General features: G+C 38.4%; 1 protein-coding gene across 1 annotated transcript in view; it reads left to right on the plus strand.

Moving 5' to 3' along the window:
* LOC121507795 (voltage-dependent T-type calcium channel subunit alpha-1I-like) overlaps positions 1-18,635 on the plus strand; it is a 317,733-nt gene that overhangs the window by 106,153 nt on the left and 192,945 nt on the right. The window contains exon 5 of the mRNA XM_041784135.1: positions 16,946-17,105. Coding sequence (XP_041640069.1) covers positions 16,946-17,105 — 160 coding nt within the window. The remainder of the gene's footprint in view (positions 1-16,945; positions 17,106-18,635) is intronic.

Genomic DNA, 18,635 nt, shown 5'->3' on the forward strand with positions numbered 1-18,635 from the left:
CTGCTGGCTGCGTTTGACCCACCTTTAACCTTTTCACCCCAGGGACGTAAGCATTCACGCAGGAGGACTACGGGAGGAAGTCGTGGTCAAACTTAGTCATATGATTAAAATGCGCTATTACTTTTTTAACGTGTTAAACTTTCCAGATTACTCACGAGCATTAATGCGTTTATATTAACAGGCCTAGTTTGAATGCTTGTTACCAGCCAGCGAATAACCTGACCAGTCATTATCTTTTAAGGATAAAGAGGCAGTAGCTAAGGGCATGGTTTACTTCTACTCCAAGTCTGTAAACAGTAGGCATGAGTATTGAAATCTGGTACCAACATGGTACTGCTACCAACACAACCGATACCTACCAGACCAAATTACAACACAGGTATCGATACTTCATTTTGATCCTCTCTGCCACCCCAATGCAACTCCCTGTCACCCCAAATAAAAGGCATGTTCACCCCTTTTCTTATCCCATGTTCTACTGGAATCTTTTAAAGACACTCCTGTGAATCATTTATGACAGCAAGACAGCTTTAATACTCCCACCAACCTTCAACACACGGCACCAAAAAGTATCAATTTAGCAGCGGTATCTGGTGAAGAGATGAGAGGGGGTGCCTTTAAATCAGCAGATTTATCACTTATAAACTGGAAAACAGCTTTCTTAGTGGAAAAGATGGTTTTACTCTCATCCTGACTCATTTTAGGAAGAATTTGATTTATCAACTGGCTCCACTGATAGTAAACAATTATTGCACTTTGATCTTTATTATGTTCGTAAGGGTGTAGGTGTTACCTTTACTTCACTGATAAACCTCCAACATACCACGCCTAAAGACACTTTAAAGTGTCATCATTTTTTTATAGGAGTTAATGGAATTATGATAACATTAAAGCAGACAAAGCCTCACCCCCCTAAGATCCCCCCATCCCACAGGTGCCATTGTACTACATATATTTCATTGCTCACATAGGGCCCATATTGAATGTGTCAGACTGAACATTAATCCAGTCACCCTCCAGGAATTGTTTCCTTTATTTTTTTGTTTTTAAGTTCTGCCCTTCAAAAACACCGCCGTGTGCCCATATGGATGTGCAATATATCCAATGGCATGGACATGAGGAACAGTTATGTTTGGTCAATGAAATCCCTGCACTGAAAGGACTGAAAACAACACATGCAATTTTTATCTTATTGTTAATAAACCCCAAAATTGCTTCTCCTTTTAGAGTACTCTGCCTAAATGGAAACAGCACCATTGTGTCTCAAACACCACACATGACTAAACTGCCTAATTCAGCCCAGATGCCCCCTTGTCTTGGCTGTGATTGTGTTATCCACTCATGTGCCTAATGCTTGCTAAGAGCCAGCCCGGTGGTTTACAGGTGCTGTTTGATTTGTGGTCTGCATTTCAAACAGCAGCAGACATCTGTGCAGAAATAAAAAAGTGAAAGATGAGATTTCCGAAGAATGTCCTTACAGGGAGGTCACATTTCATCTCTGTCTAGCTGTAAAAATAGTTTCATCCTGTGTCAGGTAACGAGTCCAGGGCGAGATGAAGTTCACAGGGCTATTTAAATTCCTTAAAAGTAATTTCAGCCACCATGAGATGCCCTAATTTTGACATTCATCACCCGAACCTGTCACTTTGACTGCCAGAGCGCTGCTCAGTGGCTGTCCTTTTCCATGACAATAATCACTGCTGGCTTCTTGTTACTTTGGACTTTATGAGGATTAGTTCCACTGAGCAGAAGTGTTTTCAAAAATGAATTATCTTGGTCACAAAGTAACATGGGTTAATGTTTCATATTTGGAGCATACATTAAACAGAACATTCTTTAACTGAGTATACGTAAAGGAGTAGAGAGAAGATTATTCATGTACCTGTCGAGTTGAGGACACTCTTTGTATGGTGAACGAAACAACCAGAAAAGTGCTTAATTAGCCAGCTAAATGATTAAATTTGAATCCCTAGATGGTCTAATGTTTTTTTTTTTTTTTTTTTATCAATTCGGGCCATGTTCCTGTCCAAACACCGTCTAAACTCTGACACAACTGCCTGCCACTAAAGTCCACTGTAGGTCCAGTTCATGGACACTGCCATGCTGCCATCATGTATAGATGTCAGTAAAGATCATTGTAAATCTGAGTTTCCGTTAGCTGGCATTTGCTGGTCATTGGCCAATAAAGGGCAGAAGTCCGGCAGATAAAAATATAACCGGTCAAAATGTCCGGCAGAAAACATGCAAATGACCAGATAAGTAAAAACTGAATACTTGCATATTATATTTTGTGTAACCTAGAAGATATGTTGTGAGAATGCGTGAATATAAACTAAAAGTTGCCTAATCTTACTACATCTCCTGTCCTGCAGTGCTGGGGTTGTTTATCTCCTCAAACAGAAAGCAAATGGCTAATTATGTATGCTTGATGACATCAAAGCAAGTCTATCTCTCTGAGCGTGCTCAGTACTGCTGCAGACTATGCAGGGAAAGTTTGACCAGAGCTTTCTCATAAAGTGGAATTTTAATCTGAGGTTTTCCTGGTTAACCAAAGGCTTAATATCATCAGCAGTATGGAGGGATTTTGAGTATGTCATTGCTGTGAGTAATAAAGAGGCTGAAACAAAGGGAACTGTATAGCTGAGCGTTGTAAACACTGATGCAGCACCAGACGGAGAGAGAGAGAGGCTTATGCCAGGCAGAGTTGTAGTGGACTTCGATAAACTACCTATGACCAATCCTCAGATAAAGTTGGATTGTAGTCAACACAGAATCACATTGTGCAGAACGGCTTGGACCGCTTGGAGCTTATAATGAAGCTGGTTGTTAATGCTCGGGATGTCCTGGCTAATTAGCAGAAGTATTCTTGGATAAGCCATTAATAAGAGGAGGACTGGACCAGACTATCTGCCGTGGAGCTTTTGTCTTTTTGGGACAAGTCCAAATAAACCAAGATGGTTGGATTTCCAGCTTTAGCAGAGGTTACAATTATATCATCATGATGACTGATATCAGCAGCTGACGGTAAGACTCATTTTTCGTTTGAAATGTAGAGTTCTAACACAGTGTCCAGTTAAGAAAGCATTTTTGTTATGCGTTCGGATGCTTCGTTGTTGTCGGTGGAGGATGGTATTTGGCTGTTGTAAGCTTCTAAGTCATGGTAGTGGCCAAAGTGCTAACAGGCTAACGGTGCTAATGTGAAGCTAACTGTTGTTGTCTATGAGTTTAACATGGGCATATAGTGTGTAACTGACTGCGTGTGTAAGGAAAAGCACGCAGCTTTCATTTTGATTCTTTAAACCACTTACACAAAGAAAAAATAGAGAAAGTCTTTGTGCAGTCATTTCAGAATATCAGATTTATGCGTTTTGTTGCTGTTAATGCAGCAAAATAATGTTAAAGGAAATGTCTGGTAGTTGTTTAAAATGGCCAGAATTCTTAAAGACTGCCGGTCATTTTGACTGGGGACAAAAAAGTCTAGCAGAAATGCTGTTGTAAATATAGCATGGATAGTGTCTCATTGGAACAGTGCAGTTTGGCAGTATGTTAATGTGGACAATTGGGGAAAAGTTGTACAATATGTGAGGTTCTACTTGTATATTAAAAAAGCAAAGAGAAGCCACTTTCTGCACAAGAATGTTGATGTTAACCTGCTAAAAGGGGTGAAAGCCAGTGATGTGAGCGCTGCTAACATTAGCCACACTTGGAAAACCAGCTATACTCTGTTTGCTTGCTGTCACTGACACTTTAACTCATGTTAAATAATTACAGACTACTAAATAGGTTGTTTGCACTCATGGGAACCCAATGTCCTTTACACCTCTTTTCCACATCTGTAACTGATGTCTGTGCATCCTTAATTATAAGGATGATGCCTCATTGTGTCCAATGTAAGGAAATGCACTTTTTATGAATGTATTAAAAGCTGTTTAATTACCTGTAGTCACTGGGGCGAAGATAATATTGTCTGTTTTTTCATCATTAAGCTGCTTGGAATATGTGTTTACTGGAGATAAAACAGGACTGATATTGCATGGAAAGAAATATTTGAAGAAGTTGGCCAAGCAAAATAGAAGTATATGTTTTGTATGTTGACAATTGAAGCTAAGCTAACTTGTTTAGCCAATCAAATGTTTAAGTTAAAGAGCCAGTTTTTAATTCAATCACACTTCTCTAACTTCTCACTATATCTGACACTACCAAAACAATCCAATATCACTTCATGTCAACACATAAATATTAACATATTTCACACCAAAGTGTGTTATCTGCATTTTATATCAAGCTAATGAATATGCTTTATTTCTTGAATGCTTTATTTCAGTTAATAAACAAAAATAAAATAACTTTATACATAATGATTTATCGGAAAGATATGAGCCATTGTAGCCTGTTAGCTAGTTAGCAGCTTCATAAGTTTGCACGCTTTCAAATGATCTCTCCGAAATCTCCTGTAAAAGGTTTTTTTTTTTTTTTTTTTTTTTTTTTTTTTACATACTCGTTGCATTCCAGATAAAAATCCTCCTCTTCCTTCTGCCCCGGAGGGGAGGAGTTTTGCAGGTACACCTGACATCACGGAGATTCCTGTGGGAAAGAATGGACTTCCTGTTGACTTACCACCATAACCATACAATTGTTAAAAGGGAGGTGTTAGACCTCCTCCTGCATGTCTAGCCAGATAAAGTGAGACAAGAGTCTTGACAAGTCATGTACTGAGCTAAGAGGCTAGCTGTGCCCCTTTAACAGCTTTTCTACTTTGTTTTGCCACTAGCATGCTTTTAATGGAGGCACTGATTTAGAATTAACCAAATAAACCTTGTGGGCCAAGAGACTGAGAAATGATGTTTCATTCACAGATGTAAGATCAAATTGTGTATATTATATGAGCCACAGGAGCTAGCTTTCTCCCAATGTCGTTGTTTTTAATACACGTTTAAAAAAGCTAATCTGTACCAAAGATGACCTGTTATAATGGTTTAGTACTACTTTTGTGTCACTACCCAACACTGTTGCTGTGAAATAGGAACAAATACTACAGAGCAGAGTTTAGCTAAATTGAAAAGAAGGTAATGGAGATTCAACATAAATCAAAAGTTTGGTATTTTACTCAAGATCGACAGGCATATTTGCACAGCATCAGCAGTTTTGCAGGCGTACTGTCGTGGCAAAGAGGGAGCTAAGCTGGCAAACCAGAACTAGAATGGCCATCTGAGGCGGCAGACCCACGCCTAAGCAGGGCCACCGAGGAACTCATGCTCCCATTGATTACTATGGTGTTCAAAATTTCAAATTCCGAGAAAAACCAAACGGGTGTGCGGATCATCACCAAAATCTAATTGATTCTTCCCTGTCACTATCCCAATATTCCCTGAAAGTTTGGTGAAGATCCGACTTTCCGTTCTCGAGTTATCTTGTACAAATACAAAAAAAGAAACAAAGATCCGGAACCCTTTACATAACCCCCTTCCAATTTCATCGTTGTGGGTAAAAAAACCTCACCTATGGCCGAAAACTTTGGGTAATGTTAGAATGAGATCACAGGTTCAAGTGTTGGAAATGAGATTCCTCAGTGGGCGCAGCCTAAGAGATAGGTTGAGGAGCTTGGACATCCAGAAAGATCTCGAAGTAGAGCGGCTGCTCCTTCAAGTCGAAGGAAGCCATGAAGGTGATTCAGGAAACTGATCAAGATGCTTCCTGAGCACCTCCCTGTGGAGGTCTTCTAGGCACATTCAACAGGGAGGAGACCCAGAACTCACTGGAGTGATTACATATCCCATCTGGCCTGGGAACTGGAAAATGTTGCAAGGGAGAAGAATGTCTGGGTTGACTTACTTCGCCTGCTGCCACCCCAACCTGACCCCGGATAAGCGGAAGAAGATGGATGGATGGATGCATGGATGGATGGATGGATGGATGGTTTTTTACTTAAGGTTTTCCTTTGTTAAGAGACTGAACTTAGCTCAATAAAAGCCAGTGATTGCATTTGTTTTTGAGTGATTATGCACCTGTAAGTGTCTAAATTGGAGACAGAAGATTTTCTGCATCTTATCACCTCAGGTAACCTCCTTTGGCTCTATTTGGCTCGGAACTCTGGGATGACAAAAAAAAACCTTTTTGTTAGTCGTAGTTACATACAATGTTTAACAGTTCATAGATTAATGAATGGTACCAACAAAAATTAAACTCTGTAACTGTTTTCTCCAACAGAGTGGCCATTTAACAATAGCTACCATTATACAAATGTTCCTTTCTCCAAGCTGTGCTTTGCAGAGGCTTGTTTTCTGAACTTTCATTATGTCTCTAATGGCCTGTAATGCTGATGTGCTAGGTGGACTTAATTTGCTATTGAATTGGTTTTTTGTGCAGCTCAGTGGTAAGAGGAAACCAAACAATGATAAATCATTAGCATCTAAGCCATGTTTACAGCTGTAATCTGCACATTGATTAAGCAACATTAACTTCTATTTTCATTCCTTTTGGACAATAAAGAAGCTGAAGTGTTGCGCTGGTCTATCTGTAACAAAGCTTAGAAACAGGGTGAGAAAAGTGAAATGTGAAAATCATCAATCACCTCCATGCACTGGGGCTGGATTGATGCTTTTCCTTAGTGGCTTCTCCAGAAACATTTCAATAAGGACACGGCATTTGGGTTAACGAAGGATGAAAGAGAAGAAGAAGTAGGTGAAGAGGGAAAGAGACACAAAGAGAGACAAACGAGGGAGGGAAAAGGGGATTATCAGGCTCCGTGCAGGATGGGAGAAGATGGACGAGAGGAAGAGAGGGATGATGAGGGGAGAGATGTGGGGGACCCATATGAGCAGGCTATTACGATGATAGATAGAGCCAAAAAGACAAGAGCAATAGATGGAGGGAGTCGTCAGATGAATGGAGATAAAATGAGAGAAGAGTGAAATATAAAAGATGAGGGAGAGAAGAGGATTTCATATTCAAGAGAGGAGGTGCTGGTGCAACCATTGCAACCATTTTTACTTTGGCCAAATGAAAAGAGACAGGAAATGTGAGGAGAGTACAGCACCAAGATCAGGCCTCAATCTTATCACCAGGAAGTTGAGTACCGCAGCCCTTACATAGAGGCAACTGCATCAGCTGGATGAGCTAATGGAGTAACAAGCAGATCTATTTAAACCTCGATTCAGATATAATGATAACATATTCTGCTCTTGTTTACTGCAGGAAACCCAATGCTGATCTGTGATTGGTTAAACATAAACATTCTTCTAAGTCAGGGGTTTTCAAAGTGTGTGAGAGTGAGCCTCCCCTAAGAGAAAATGATTAATTCAGTGGACCCCGACCCACATGAAGATTCAGATTTAAAAAAAAAAAAAAAAAACATAACCATATTTTCAAACATTTATGTCTAATTTTAAATATTTTCAACATTTTTATATCTTTGATATTTTGGTCTGCAAATGTTCTTAACCATCCGTCTTCACCAGGTAATCAGTTATTTGGTTTCAGTAATGAATTTATTGCCAACACTACCTGATTGTACTGCTCTGATAATCCTTAAAGCAGCGTTACTCAACCAAAGAGCCAAACTGTTGAAAAATACCTCTGCAAGGGCCACAATCTAAGAGGTGGAGAGTGGCAAAAACAGCTTAAAGAAGCAATACAAATAAGTTAAAGATGGCAAAAATGGTCAAAAAGCAACAAAAAGGGGTGAAAATATGCAAAAATGGGGATAAAAAGTGAAAAAAAGATGGGTGAGAAGTGACAAAAAAAAAAAAAAAGAAGCATAACAGGTGGCCAAAAAATGGTCCAAAGGTGGCAAAAAACAAGGCAAAAAAAAGAGTAAAGAAAAGCAGTTAAGAGTGGTAAAAATGGGCTAAAAGTAGGAAAAAGGTGGTATTTAATGACAAAAGGATGCTTAAATGGGTAAAAAATGGCAAAAAAAAAAAAAAATAAAACCAAAAAAACAAAAACAGTGAGAAAGGCAAAAATTGGAAAAAGTGGCAAATAGAAGTGGCAAACATGGGCCAGAAGTAATAAAAAAAAAAGTGTTTTTTATTGACAAAAGGATGCTTAAATTGGTGAAAAATGATTTTAAAAAAAAGGGGGGGGGGGGGGGGGGTTAAACTGCTCTGTCCTGGCTACATTCTGCTCCTCTCTCTGCTAGCTGCTCTTGCAACCCTCCTCCACCCCAGCTCCTCCTTTATTCTGACCTAGTCAATGCCTTTTAGTTGTCATTGATGCCTGCTCTGCTCTGCTCTGCTCTGCTCTGGGGTTTCTGTTGCTTCTCTCCCTGCCTTAGGCTTTCCTTATTGGCACAGGGAGAGCAGCATGCTTAATGCTTTCCACATGGGCTTGTTGGAGGCCAGGGGGATCCTAGGACAGCCACACCACCAAACATAAATAACAGGAACAAGTGCTAAATAACAAATGCGAGTAAAAAAAAATACGTATAGCTGCAAATCATGGGCTTTTCTTGACAAAGTGGTCCTGACTAAACTAACCATTTAGACATACTCAATCACTAAGCATGTCTTAACCTACATTATATTGGTTTTTTAAACTTTCTAACCCAACCCTTATGGATATTAAAGCAGCCCCATCATCCTTATGTATATATTTCTGAATGTGGCCCTCAGTGGAAAAAGTTTAGACATCCATGAGCAATCAAGTCACTTTTAAGGGCATTTTCTGGGTAAAACTTCTGAATAAAGACAGGGCTATGACAGCAGAGAAAATGATGCACACATGCACCTGGTAACAGGTGTGAGATCTCCTAAAACCTGTCCTAACTTTTAATGGATTAACAGACATGTCTCCAGCTCTGATCATCACTACAGCACGGCTGCAAACTTGAACACTGGCTAAACTTGATCCACAGTCCTTTACCAACTTTTGGCCATATGGTTTCATAACACAACCTTAATGTAGGCCTTCTTTGAGATATTAAAAGCAGAGAGAGCACAGGTGGGTTTAGTAATAATGGCTACTTTATATTCAAATGACCCAGGAAGCCATTTCAGTGGCACATTGAGCCAGCATGAGCCATAACAGAAGCCTCTAACAAAGCTAATTAGAATGCAGCCATCATTAGTTTTATTATTTAAATGTGTTCTCTCCCATTGTGAATGAGAAAACCTCTTTCATTAGAATGGCCTTTACCTTTTCACAAAAACACAATCACTTCTTAAACTCAGCCCTGGAAGTTCTATGCCTGAAAGAAATAATCACCACAGAATACCAAAAACGTCAGGTTGAGTTTAGGGTCATCACTGTCATTAAGACTGTTCTACATTGGGCTGGTAGGTAGATCAGCCCCAGGAAGCAGAAAAGCTTTACCTGAACTGCCTTGGAATTGCCTACCTATACTTTATTGACTCTAGGGCAGTGTTACTCAACCCAGCTCAACCAAAGAGCCAAATGGTTGGAAAATATCTTCAAGAGAGCCACAATCTAACTGGTGAAAAGTGGCAAAAACGGTTTAAAGTAGCAATAAAAATAAGTTAATGGTGGCAAAAATGGTCAAAAAGTAGCAAAAATGGCAATTTAATGGAAAAGGGCAACCTAGATGGACAGAAGGGGCCAAAAAATTGTTGACAATGGCAAAAATGGGATAAAAATGGCAAAAATAAGTGGAAAAATGGCTAAAAGAACAGGAACAAGTGGTATTTAATGGCAAAAGGTAGCTGAAATGGGCAAAAAGGGGCAAGAAAGTAGTAAAAAAAAGGGCAGATATGGGATAAAAGCAACAATAAATAGGAACAAGTGGTATTTAATGGCAACAGGTAGCTTAAATGGGCAAAAAGGGGCCAAAAAAATTATGAAAAATGGCAAAAAATGGGGAGAAGTGGCAAAAATAAGTGGCAAAAATGGGCAAAAAAATAATAAAGAAGTGATATTTATTGGCAAAACGTAGCTTAAATGGGCAAAAAGGGGCAAAAAAGTGGTGAAAAGGGCAAAGATGGGATAAAAGTGGCAAAAAAATAGGAAAAAGTGCAAAAGAAGTAGCAAAATTGGGGAATGTAGAAAAGAAGTGGTATCGAATGGCAAAGGAAGCTTAAATGGGCAGACAAGGACCAAAACATTGTGAAAAGTGGCAAAAAGAAGTGGCAAAATGGGAAAAAAAATAGGAAACAAGTGGATTTTAATGGCAAAGGTATTTTAAATTGGCAAAATATGGGATGTACGTGGCAAAAAATGGGGAAAAAGTGGCAAGAAATGGGAACAGGTGTTATTTAATGGCAACAAGTAGCTTAAATGGGCAAAAAGGGGCCAAAAAATTATGAAAAATGGCAAAAAAGGGATAAAAGTGGCGGAAAATAGTGGGCAAAAATGGGCAAAAAAGAGGAAACAAGTGGTATTTATTAGCAAAAGGTAGCTTAAATGGGCAAAAAGGGGCAAAAAAGTGGAGAAAAGGGCAAAAATGGGATAAAAGTGGCAAAAAAAATTAGGAAAAAGTGGCTAAAGAAGTAGCAAAAATGGGGGGAAAGTAGGAAAAAAAGTGGTATTGAATGTCAAAAGGAAGCTTAAATGGGCAAAAAGGGACCAAAAAATTATTAAAAATGGCAGAAAGCAGTGGCAAAAATGGGGGAAAATAAAGGAAACAAGTGGTATTTAATGGCAACAGATAGCTTAAAGGGGCAAAAAGTGGCAAAAAAAAGTTGTGAAAAGTTTCCTGTTTTTTAAGGTTTTCCGGGTGAATATTAACAGTAGGACATAAAAGAGCCACAGATAATCACTACAGAGCCACATGAGGCTCCAGAGCCACACGTTGAGTATCACGGCTCTAGGGAAAAATCACCATCAGAAAAGTGAAACTGCTGCATGATTTTGGTAACTACTCGCCACAGCCTCCACAGGATGAAGAGGTCAGCTCATAACAGTGCAACTGTGTGCATCAGCTGCCAACAGCTGCTGAATTTACTCATCTTTTATTGGCTGAAAGAATTAAGAAGCAATTCTCTCCTTTATTAAAGACAATTTACCACAGAGCTCGTCTCCTGGGTAATTCAATCTACATGCCGCGCCAGAGCCACACACACTCCTGCAGACTACAGGGACCAACAACAGCCAACACAAACCCTCACACTCCTACACACACACTCACTAAGCATGCACAAACACACTCATTGGACGTTGTCTGAAGTGAACACGAGAGTCACTTAATGGTTCGCTAATGGAAGACATCCAGGTTTGGTTCCCACCGGCCACAGCTTAAAGCACTGAGCCTGTTTACTACATTACCCACAATACCCCTGGGGGTCGGCAGTATTAGCAGCCATGGTAACGGCCATCAACATCTCTGTGCGCCTTCCTTTTCTTTTCATTTACATTCTGTTTATTCTCTCTTCTAATCTAGTTTGCACTTTGCTCATTTCCTTTCTTCTCCTCTCCAAACATCTCTCTCCTCTGCCTCTCTCCGTCTGCAGCTGCTCCAGCAGTCTGCTGTGTGTGATTAAAATGATTAAACATGCCTTTCATATGAAGCAAGAGAACAATTAGGGATCCTTTCATCATTAAATCATAACCAGAGCTTGAGAAATTAAAAGATGTCATACGTTGTCTTTAAATAATCCCCTTTGATTTTACAGATTTTCATTTTTTCTTCCAGTTTTATATTTTCTAAACCTTAGTCCATGTGCTTATTAATTCATTAGGGAGCCCTGTTCTTTCTTTTTTTTTTTTTCATTTACTTATTTATTTATTTATTTATTTTTTTTGGCTACTGATACCAATCATCAATGGGTGTGATCTGATGTAGATATGAATCATAATTTGTGTTTTGTTGTAGCTGCTCATTAGCTGTGGGTCAGTCTACTGGCTGCAGGGTGCATGCAAAAAATATAGTAAAGATAATACAGAATGGAACTATTTACCCAGATGCAAAGCATCTCATACATAAAAGACAATTCATCTGAAGGCATTAACTAAGTTACATCATTCAAATGATGCCGTTATTTTGCATTGATAAGAAAACAAATTCCACCTCCAAACAACTGTATTTATTCAAGTTCCTCTCTAAAGGTTGTTTTGTTTACAGTTATGAGATCCCAATGAGACACAGCATTCATATGGAGGGTAAGAAGTGCAGAAAACCTGGTGCAGAAAAGTTCTAGGTGGACCTATACTGAAATCATTATTAGAACATTCCTGCATACATTAGGTACGTTCCCTTTAAAAGTTAATTTTCCCATGGGTAAAACAACCTGATTATTTTCACATCATATTTTTTTCAATTTTGTATCTCACAATTACAACTTAAACTTATGGTGTTGACTTGTTTCATATTTCAACTTTTTCATTTTATAATTTTGACTTTTAATCTCATGTTTTGACCGTTTTGATTCACAATTCTAAATTTTAAGTTACATTTTGACCTTTTCAACTCCTAACTTCTAAGTTTAATCCCAAATTTTGACATTCAAGTCTCACAATTTACAAATCAAACTCATATTTTGACCCTTAAAACTCAAAATTTCTAATTTTATCTTGTATTTTGACCTTTAAAAACTCATGATTTCTGATTTTATCTTATATTTTACATTCAAAACACACAATTTGTAATTATATTTCATATTTTGACCTTTTTAATTCACACTTTAAAATTTTATCTCAAATTTGACCTTTTTAATTCACAATTTAAAATTTTATGTCCTATTTCTGACCTTTAAAAACTCAAAATTTCTAATTATATCTCGTATTTTGACCTTTAAAAACTAAAAAGTTCTGATTTTATCTTTGGTTTGACCTTCAAAACTCTTAATTTCTTATTTTATCTCGTATTTAGACATTTTAAACTCTTTTAATCCTAAATGCTGACATTCTAGGCTCAGGAATTTCAAATTAAACTAAATTTGATCTTTAAAACTCATGATTTCTAATTTTATCTCATATTTTGACTTTAAAAACTCATAGTTTCTGATTTTATCTCATTTTTAGACATTTTAAACTCTTTTAATCCTAAATGTTGACATTCTACACTCGGGATTTACATATTAAACTTATTTTGACCTTTAAAAATGATGATTTCTAATCTTATCTCTTATTTTGACTCTGAATACCCATGATTTGTTATTTTATCTCATATTTAGACATTTTAAAACTCATGGTTTCTATTTTTAACTCATATCTTGACTTTTTAAACCCATGATTTCTAATCTTATCTCATATTTTGACTTGAAAAACTAAAAATTTCTAATTTTATCTCGTATTTTGACCTTAAAAAAACTAAGGATTTCTGATTTTATCTTGTATTTTGACATTCAAAACTCACAATTTCTAATTTTATCTCATATTTTGACCTTTAAAACTCATGGTTTCTGAGTTTATCTCAAATTTAGACATTTTAAACTCTTTTAATCCTTAATGTTGACTTTCACACTCAGGATTTACAAATTAAACTTATTTTGACCTTTAAAACTGATGATTTCCAATCTTATCTCATATTTTGACTCTTAATACTCATGATTTCTTAATTTATCTTATTATTTGAGCTTTACATTTTATGGTTTCTGATTTTAGCTCATATTTTGAATTTTAATACTTGTGATTTCTAATTTAATCTCAGATGTTTGCCCTTTAAACTCCTGATTTCTACTTTCTAGCTCATATATTTGCCTTTTGAAACAAATTATGTATTAAGTCTGTGTTTTGATTTTTTTAACTAATTACTTTGACTTTTTAGCTCAAATTTTGAGCCTTTAGATTTTAGATTTATCATTTTGACTTTGTTTAAATCTCAAAATCATGTATTATTTATGCTAAGTTTGTTTTTTTTTTTTCCCATAATTCATCATGGCCTCTGCTGGGATTGAGTTGGACTCCCTTGGCTTAAAGCTTTGGCGTTTTCATAGTGCTTCTCCATGCAGCAGTTACTCTTTGTTGTGACATGAAGTAATCTGCAAACCGCTCATTTTTTTACTGTCATGTTATCCTCATTGATTGATACCAACCTTAAACTCATCAAAATGCAAATGTAGATCTTTTCCGAGCTTTTAGTGAACGATACAGCATTTCATTTTAATTTGATTCACAGTGCTGATGTTCTTTACACTCATTGATAACATCAGTCAGTTATACTGTAGAAGTGCACTACTCTGTAAACACAGAGCTTCTCTTTGCCATATTAAACACGGGTAATCAGTTTCACTGATGGGTGACTTATAAGCATTGAATGTGTTCAACCAATTACTTCTTGAATGAAAATTGACCAATACTGATTGGTTTCTGATTGATCAGGGTATTGCTATTGATGACACCTTCTGATGATTGTGATAAAGCTCTGAACACTGCTACATCAGATCATTGTGAGGGAAACAGCTCAACTCTCTCTGTGTTTCAGTGAAATTTTGTCCTTTTAGCTCTTTTCTGTCACGGTCGATGAAATCTATCCAAAGTCTGAGGAATTTCATTCCCATGAATCATCAAATATTTACATCAAAACCCAAACTAAGCTCAGTGTTCTGTTTGTCCAAGGTCATGTTTGTGGATGTTTCTATTCCAAAAGGAGAGTGTAAGGTTATTGTATATATTTTACTCCACAAGACTCATATCTCACCCTTTGGTGGGGATTTGAAGTCCCATTAAAAATGTATGATTCTAGTTGAAGCTTATATGAAAGCTGACTCTTGGCCATCGGTGTGAAACTACATCAATTTAACTTTTTTACCCCAAAGTTAGGAAAAAAAACTTTAATTTAGTTTGTCATTTCTGATACATCGGAGGACTTAATGTTCAATCCCAAAGGCAAACAAATTCACTTGTTGTGATCTTCATTTCAGTGTCTTCGACTGAAAACACACCAACTATTTCAAATGCAGAAAAAGGCAGAGAGGCAAAAGGCAACTGAAAATCTGGAAAGGAGGACACATTTTCAGTCAGTGCCAACGAAGACCTTCAAATCTGATTGGTAAAAGCTAAGGTTTCACTTTTAAAGGCCCCATGATGGCTAAAATATGCCCGGACTCTGGACTGTTCATTAAAGTGTCATCTATTCGATCATTTTTTTGGAAAACTCGCTGAAGTATCTGTGCAATCCTGGAGCTGCTGGAGGAATCTGTGTCTCCTTCATCTTCATCCTGAATCATTAAAAATCCTTCAGTCATTTTGTAGGACCCATGGGAGAAGGTCTGAGCACTGCCTGCTCACTTAGCCCTGATTAGTCAGCTAAATGCTGTATCAATCCTCCATCTATTTTACAGATAGACTTTAACCCCTGCTGTAGTCTCCTTACGAAGATCAGAGTAGGAGTAATGGGCCGTGGGATCACAATTAGTGTGCAGATTAGGGATTGATTAGTTAATTATGATAATATCAGGGCTTATATGGAAATGCCAGTGTAATATGTTAATATCTACAGCAGCGAAATGAGGGGGTGAGGGAGACGATGTGTTTGTGTGTCGGAGTACACAAGTTATCAAACCTATTTTAGTGTTTACGCTGATCAAATTAGAGACGGAAAGGGGAACAGAAAACATTTTAATTGTTGTTGGAGGGCCACCCTTAAACAAAGACAAGCAGGGGTCCTGAATGGGGCCCTCAAACCTTCCCACACATCGTGTTGTCTATCTTAAGTGATGTCTATCATCATGAAAGTTTTAAACAACTGTTAGTTACCGTGATATTTACACATAACATGAAGAGTGTAAATATCACGGTAACTGACTGAGGCATGTCTGAAAGGTTTTAAAGCAGGGATGTCCAAACGATGGCCTGGGAGCCAATAGTGGCTTGTGGTCCATTTTTTAATTGGCCAGTAGAAAAGACTTAAAACGTTTTGACCTGCAGAACTTTTTTGAGGTAGCGGCGCAGGGGTTAGCGCTGTTGCCTCACAGCGAGAAGGTCCCAGGTTTCACTTCTTAGTCAGGGCCTTTCTGTGTGGAGTTTGCATGTTCTCCCCGTGCATGTATGGGTTCTCTCTGGGTACGCCGGCTTCCTCCCACCACCAAAGACATTCTCATTAGGCTGATTGGTGACTCTAAATTGGTCGAGGTGTGAGTGTGCCTAGCTGTTTGTCTCTAGATGTCAGCCCTGTGATTGTGAAAGCAGGAAAGGTCAGGTCTTCTTCAGCGTTCAAGAAGACCTACGTGTCGAAACGCGTCCGTTGTGGCCTGTTAGGCCTGAATAAACGTTAAAAGGACATTTTGAGTGCTGACTTTTCCTGCTTTCAGTTTAACCTCTGTGGTTGTACCTAACTTTTGGTTTAGTGTTAGGAGAGTGCTCCTCTTTTTTTTTTTTTTAGCCCTGTGATTGTCTCTCACACAGTGACAGCTAAAATAAGCCCCAATGATGTTTGTCACAACCCAATATTTTCCTTATTGTATGGTGTTCATATGATTGCATTCCTGTCTCTAATCGACAACAGCTGCTCAGTCTGGAATCGTAAATTCCAAACATGTATGACAAAAGATGGCGACATACCTTTGTGGGTGAAGTCACTCTGACATTGTCCATTACCTTATTCGGTTTATACTTGATCCTTACAGAACACGTTATATTAAGTCACTGTTTGATTGAAGGAAAAACCACGTTAATGAATAGTAGATTAACAGTTTTGGGTCTAAAGTCTCCAGGATGATATGCCCATTCCCCCACCTGTTTGCTGTTTTTTGCCACTTTTTGACAATGTTTTTCCACCTTTAACTCAGTTTTTGGTCACCCCACCCCACCCCCTCCCCCACCCCTCCATCCCATTTTTGTCACATTCTGCCCTTTTTAGCCACTTTTCTCCCTGTGTTAGCTGTTAGCTGTTTTTGACCACTTTTGCCACCTGTAACTTATTTTAATTGCCACTTTTCACCACTTAGGTTGTGGCTCTTGCACAGGTATTTTTCAACAGTTTGGCTCTTTGGTTGGGCCGGATTGAGTAACACTGGCTTAGAGTTGCTTTAGGATCAGAGCTGAGATAGAGTCTGACTATCTGAGTGTTATGTTTATTTTCCATGTATCACAAACACCTCTGTGTTTTTCTCCGCAGGCATGCGTATCCTGGTGAACCTGCTGCTGGACACTCTGCCCATGCTGGGAAATGTCCTCCTCCTCTGCTTCTTCGTCTTTTTTATCTTCGGCATCATCGGAGTGCAGCTGTGGGCGGGACTGCTGAGGAACCGCTGTTACCCTGAGGAGAACTTCACACTGTGAGTCAGCGCCCGCTCTGTCTGTTAGCGTGTGAAAGAGAAAATGTGTGAGAGAGAAGCCAAGCGTGAGACATTCTGATGCTCCAGGCTCAGGGACCTGTTGCTGTCGGATTCTGATTTTTTTTTTTCTGCTTTTCTGACTGTGTCATATCGACTGTAGAGCTGCTGTGATTATGTGACAGTAAGATTGGTCTTTAAGATTTAAATACCATTTTCTTTATTTCATTCACTCTGTTCAGTCCAAAATGAATCCCTTATTTTTGTCAGGCAGCTTAGGTGATAGTACTTACCTGAGCTGCTTCCTGCTCTTATTTAGTAAAAAAAAAAAAATAGTCACAGATTTAACTTTTTTACATTGTCTATTTTCCTTAAGTTTTCTACAGATTTGCATATTTTCTATGATGATAAGAGTATGTTTTTGGAGGAAAGTTCCCTTTGCAGAAGGCAGTAATCATTAACTTTAACTGGGCTACTTGGTCAGAGAAGGCGACTAAACATGAACACCCCATTAACTAGGCATCACTGGAAGTCATTGAGTCATTTTGTACATGCAGTCCTGCATATTTCAAGGCATGGTGTCAGATAACAGTGGTGTAGCAGTGCAGCACTCAATGAAATAATCAATATCAACGTCATAAAATGAAACTCTTTGACTTTATTTGAGTCCCCACAAAACACATGCATCAATTTAATACATTTCAATATCAACTTTGTGGTTGATTTCCTTTTCCCTTGGTTACTTTCCTGTCTGTACTGCCCATCAGTATTTCCATGATGACGCTGGAGCCGGCAGAGCAAAGGGTTTGATTGGTTGACTGACGATTTGTGACAATCTCTATTGTGAGGTCAAGAAAAACTGGACTATGTAGAAAAGACCCCTGTTTATACAGGAATATTTTGTTCTTTTTGAAGCTGGGTTGTGTAACATACTTGGCAATAGTCGTGGCATTAGCCTGCAGACATTTCAGCCTGGGTTGCCCCTTTAAGGAGAGCATGCTGGGGCACCAGCAAGGGAGCCAGGCTATAAAGCGCAACATATGGGTACAGTTGCTCTGCATAATTTTGCAAGTTTAAGTTAAAAATGGGCCAGAAATCAATGTTTGCTCAATTTTATGCTATATCAAAAAAAATGTAGAAGTATGCCATTTTTCATCCAGAAAGCCTCCATTCACATTCTACATTCAAAAACTGATGTTTGTTTTTTTTTGTTTTGTTTTGTTTTTATGGAGATTTGTCCAGCTAATCGCGTTCAATAGAATTCATACCCATTTACACGCCACCAGCAAAGCAGTGGGAGCAAACTGGGGTTAAGTTTCTTGCCCAAGGCCACATCAAACCCGCGACTGCAGGAGCTAGGGATCGAACCCACAGCCTTCCAATTGCGGGATGATCGACTCTACACTAAGCCAGTTGCCCCAACTAACTAAAATGAGTGATTCTGACTAAGTGATAATAACGTGCTGTTTACTGTGGATATGGGGGGATACTTAAATGGCCTGGAGTACACAGAGGAACAACTTCAAGAGAAAA

This window comes from Cheilinus undulatus, linkage group 4 (assembly GCF_018320785.1).
Source record: "Cheilinus undulatus linkage group 4, ASM1832078v1, whole genome shotgun sequence".
Classification (NCBI taxonomy): Eukaryota; Metazoa; Chordata; class Actinopteri; order Labriformes; family Labridae; genus Cheilinus; species Cheilinus undulatus.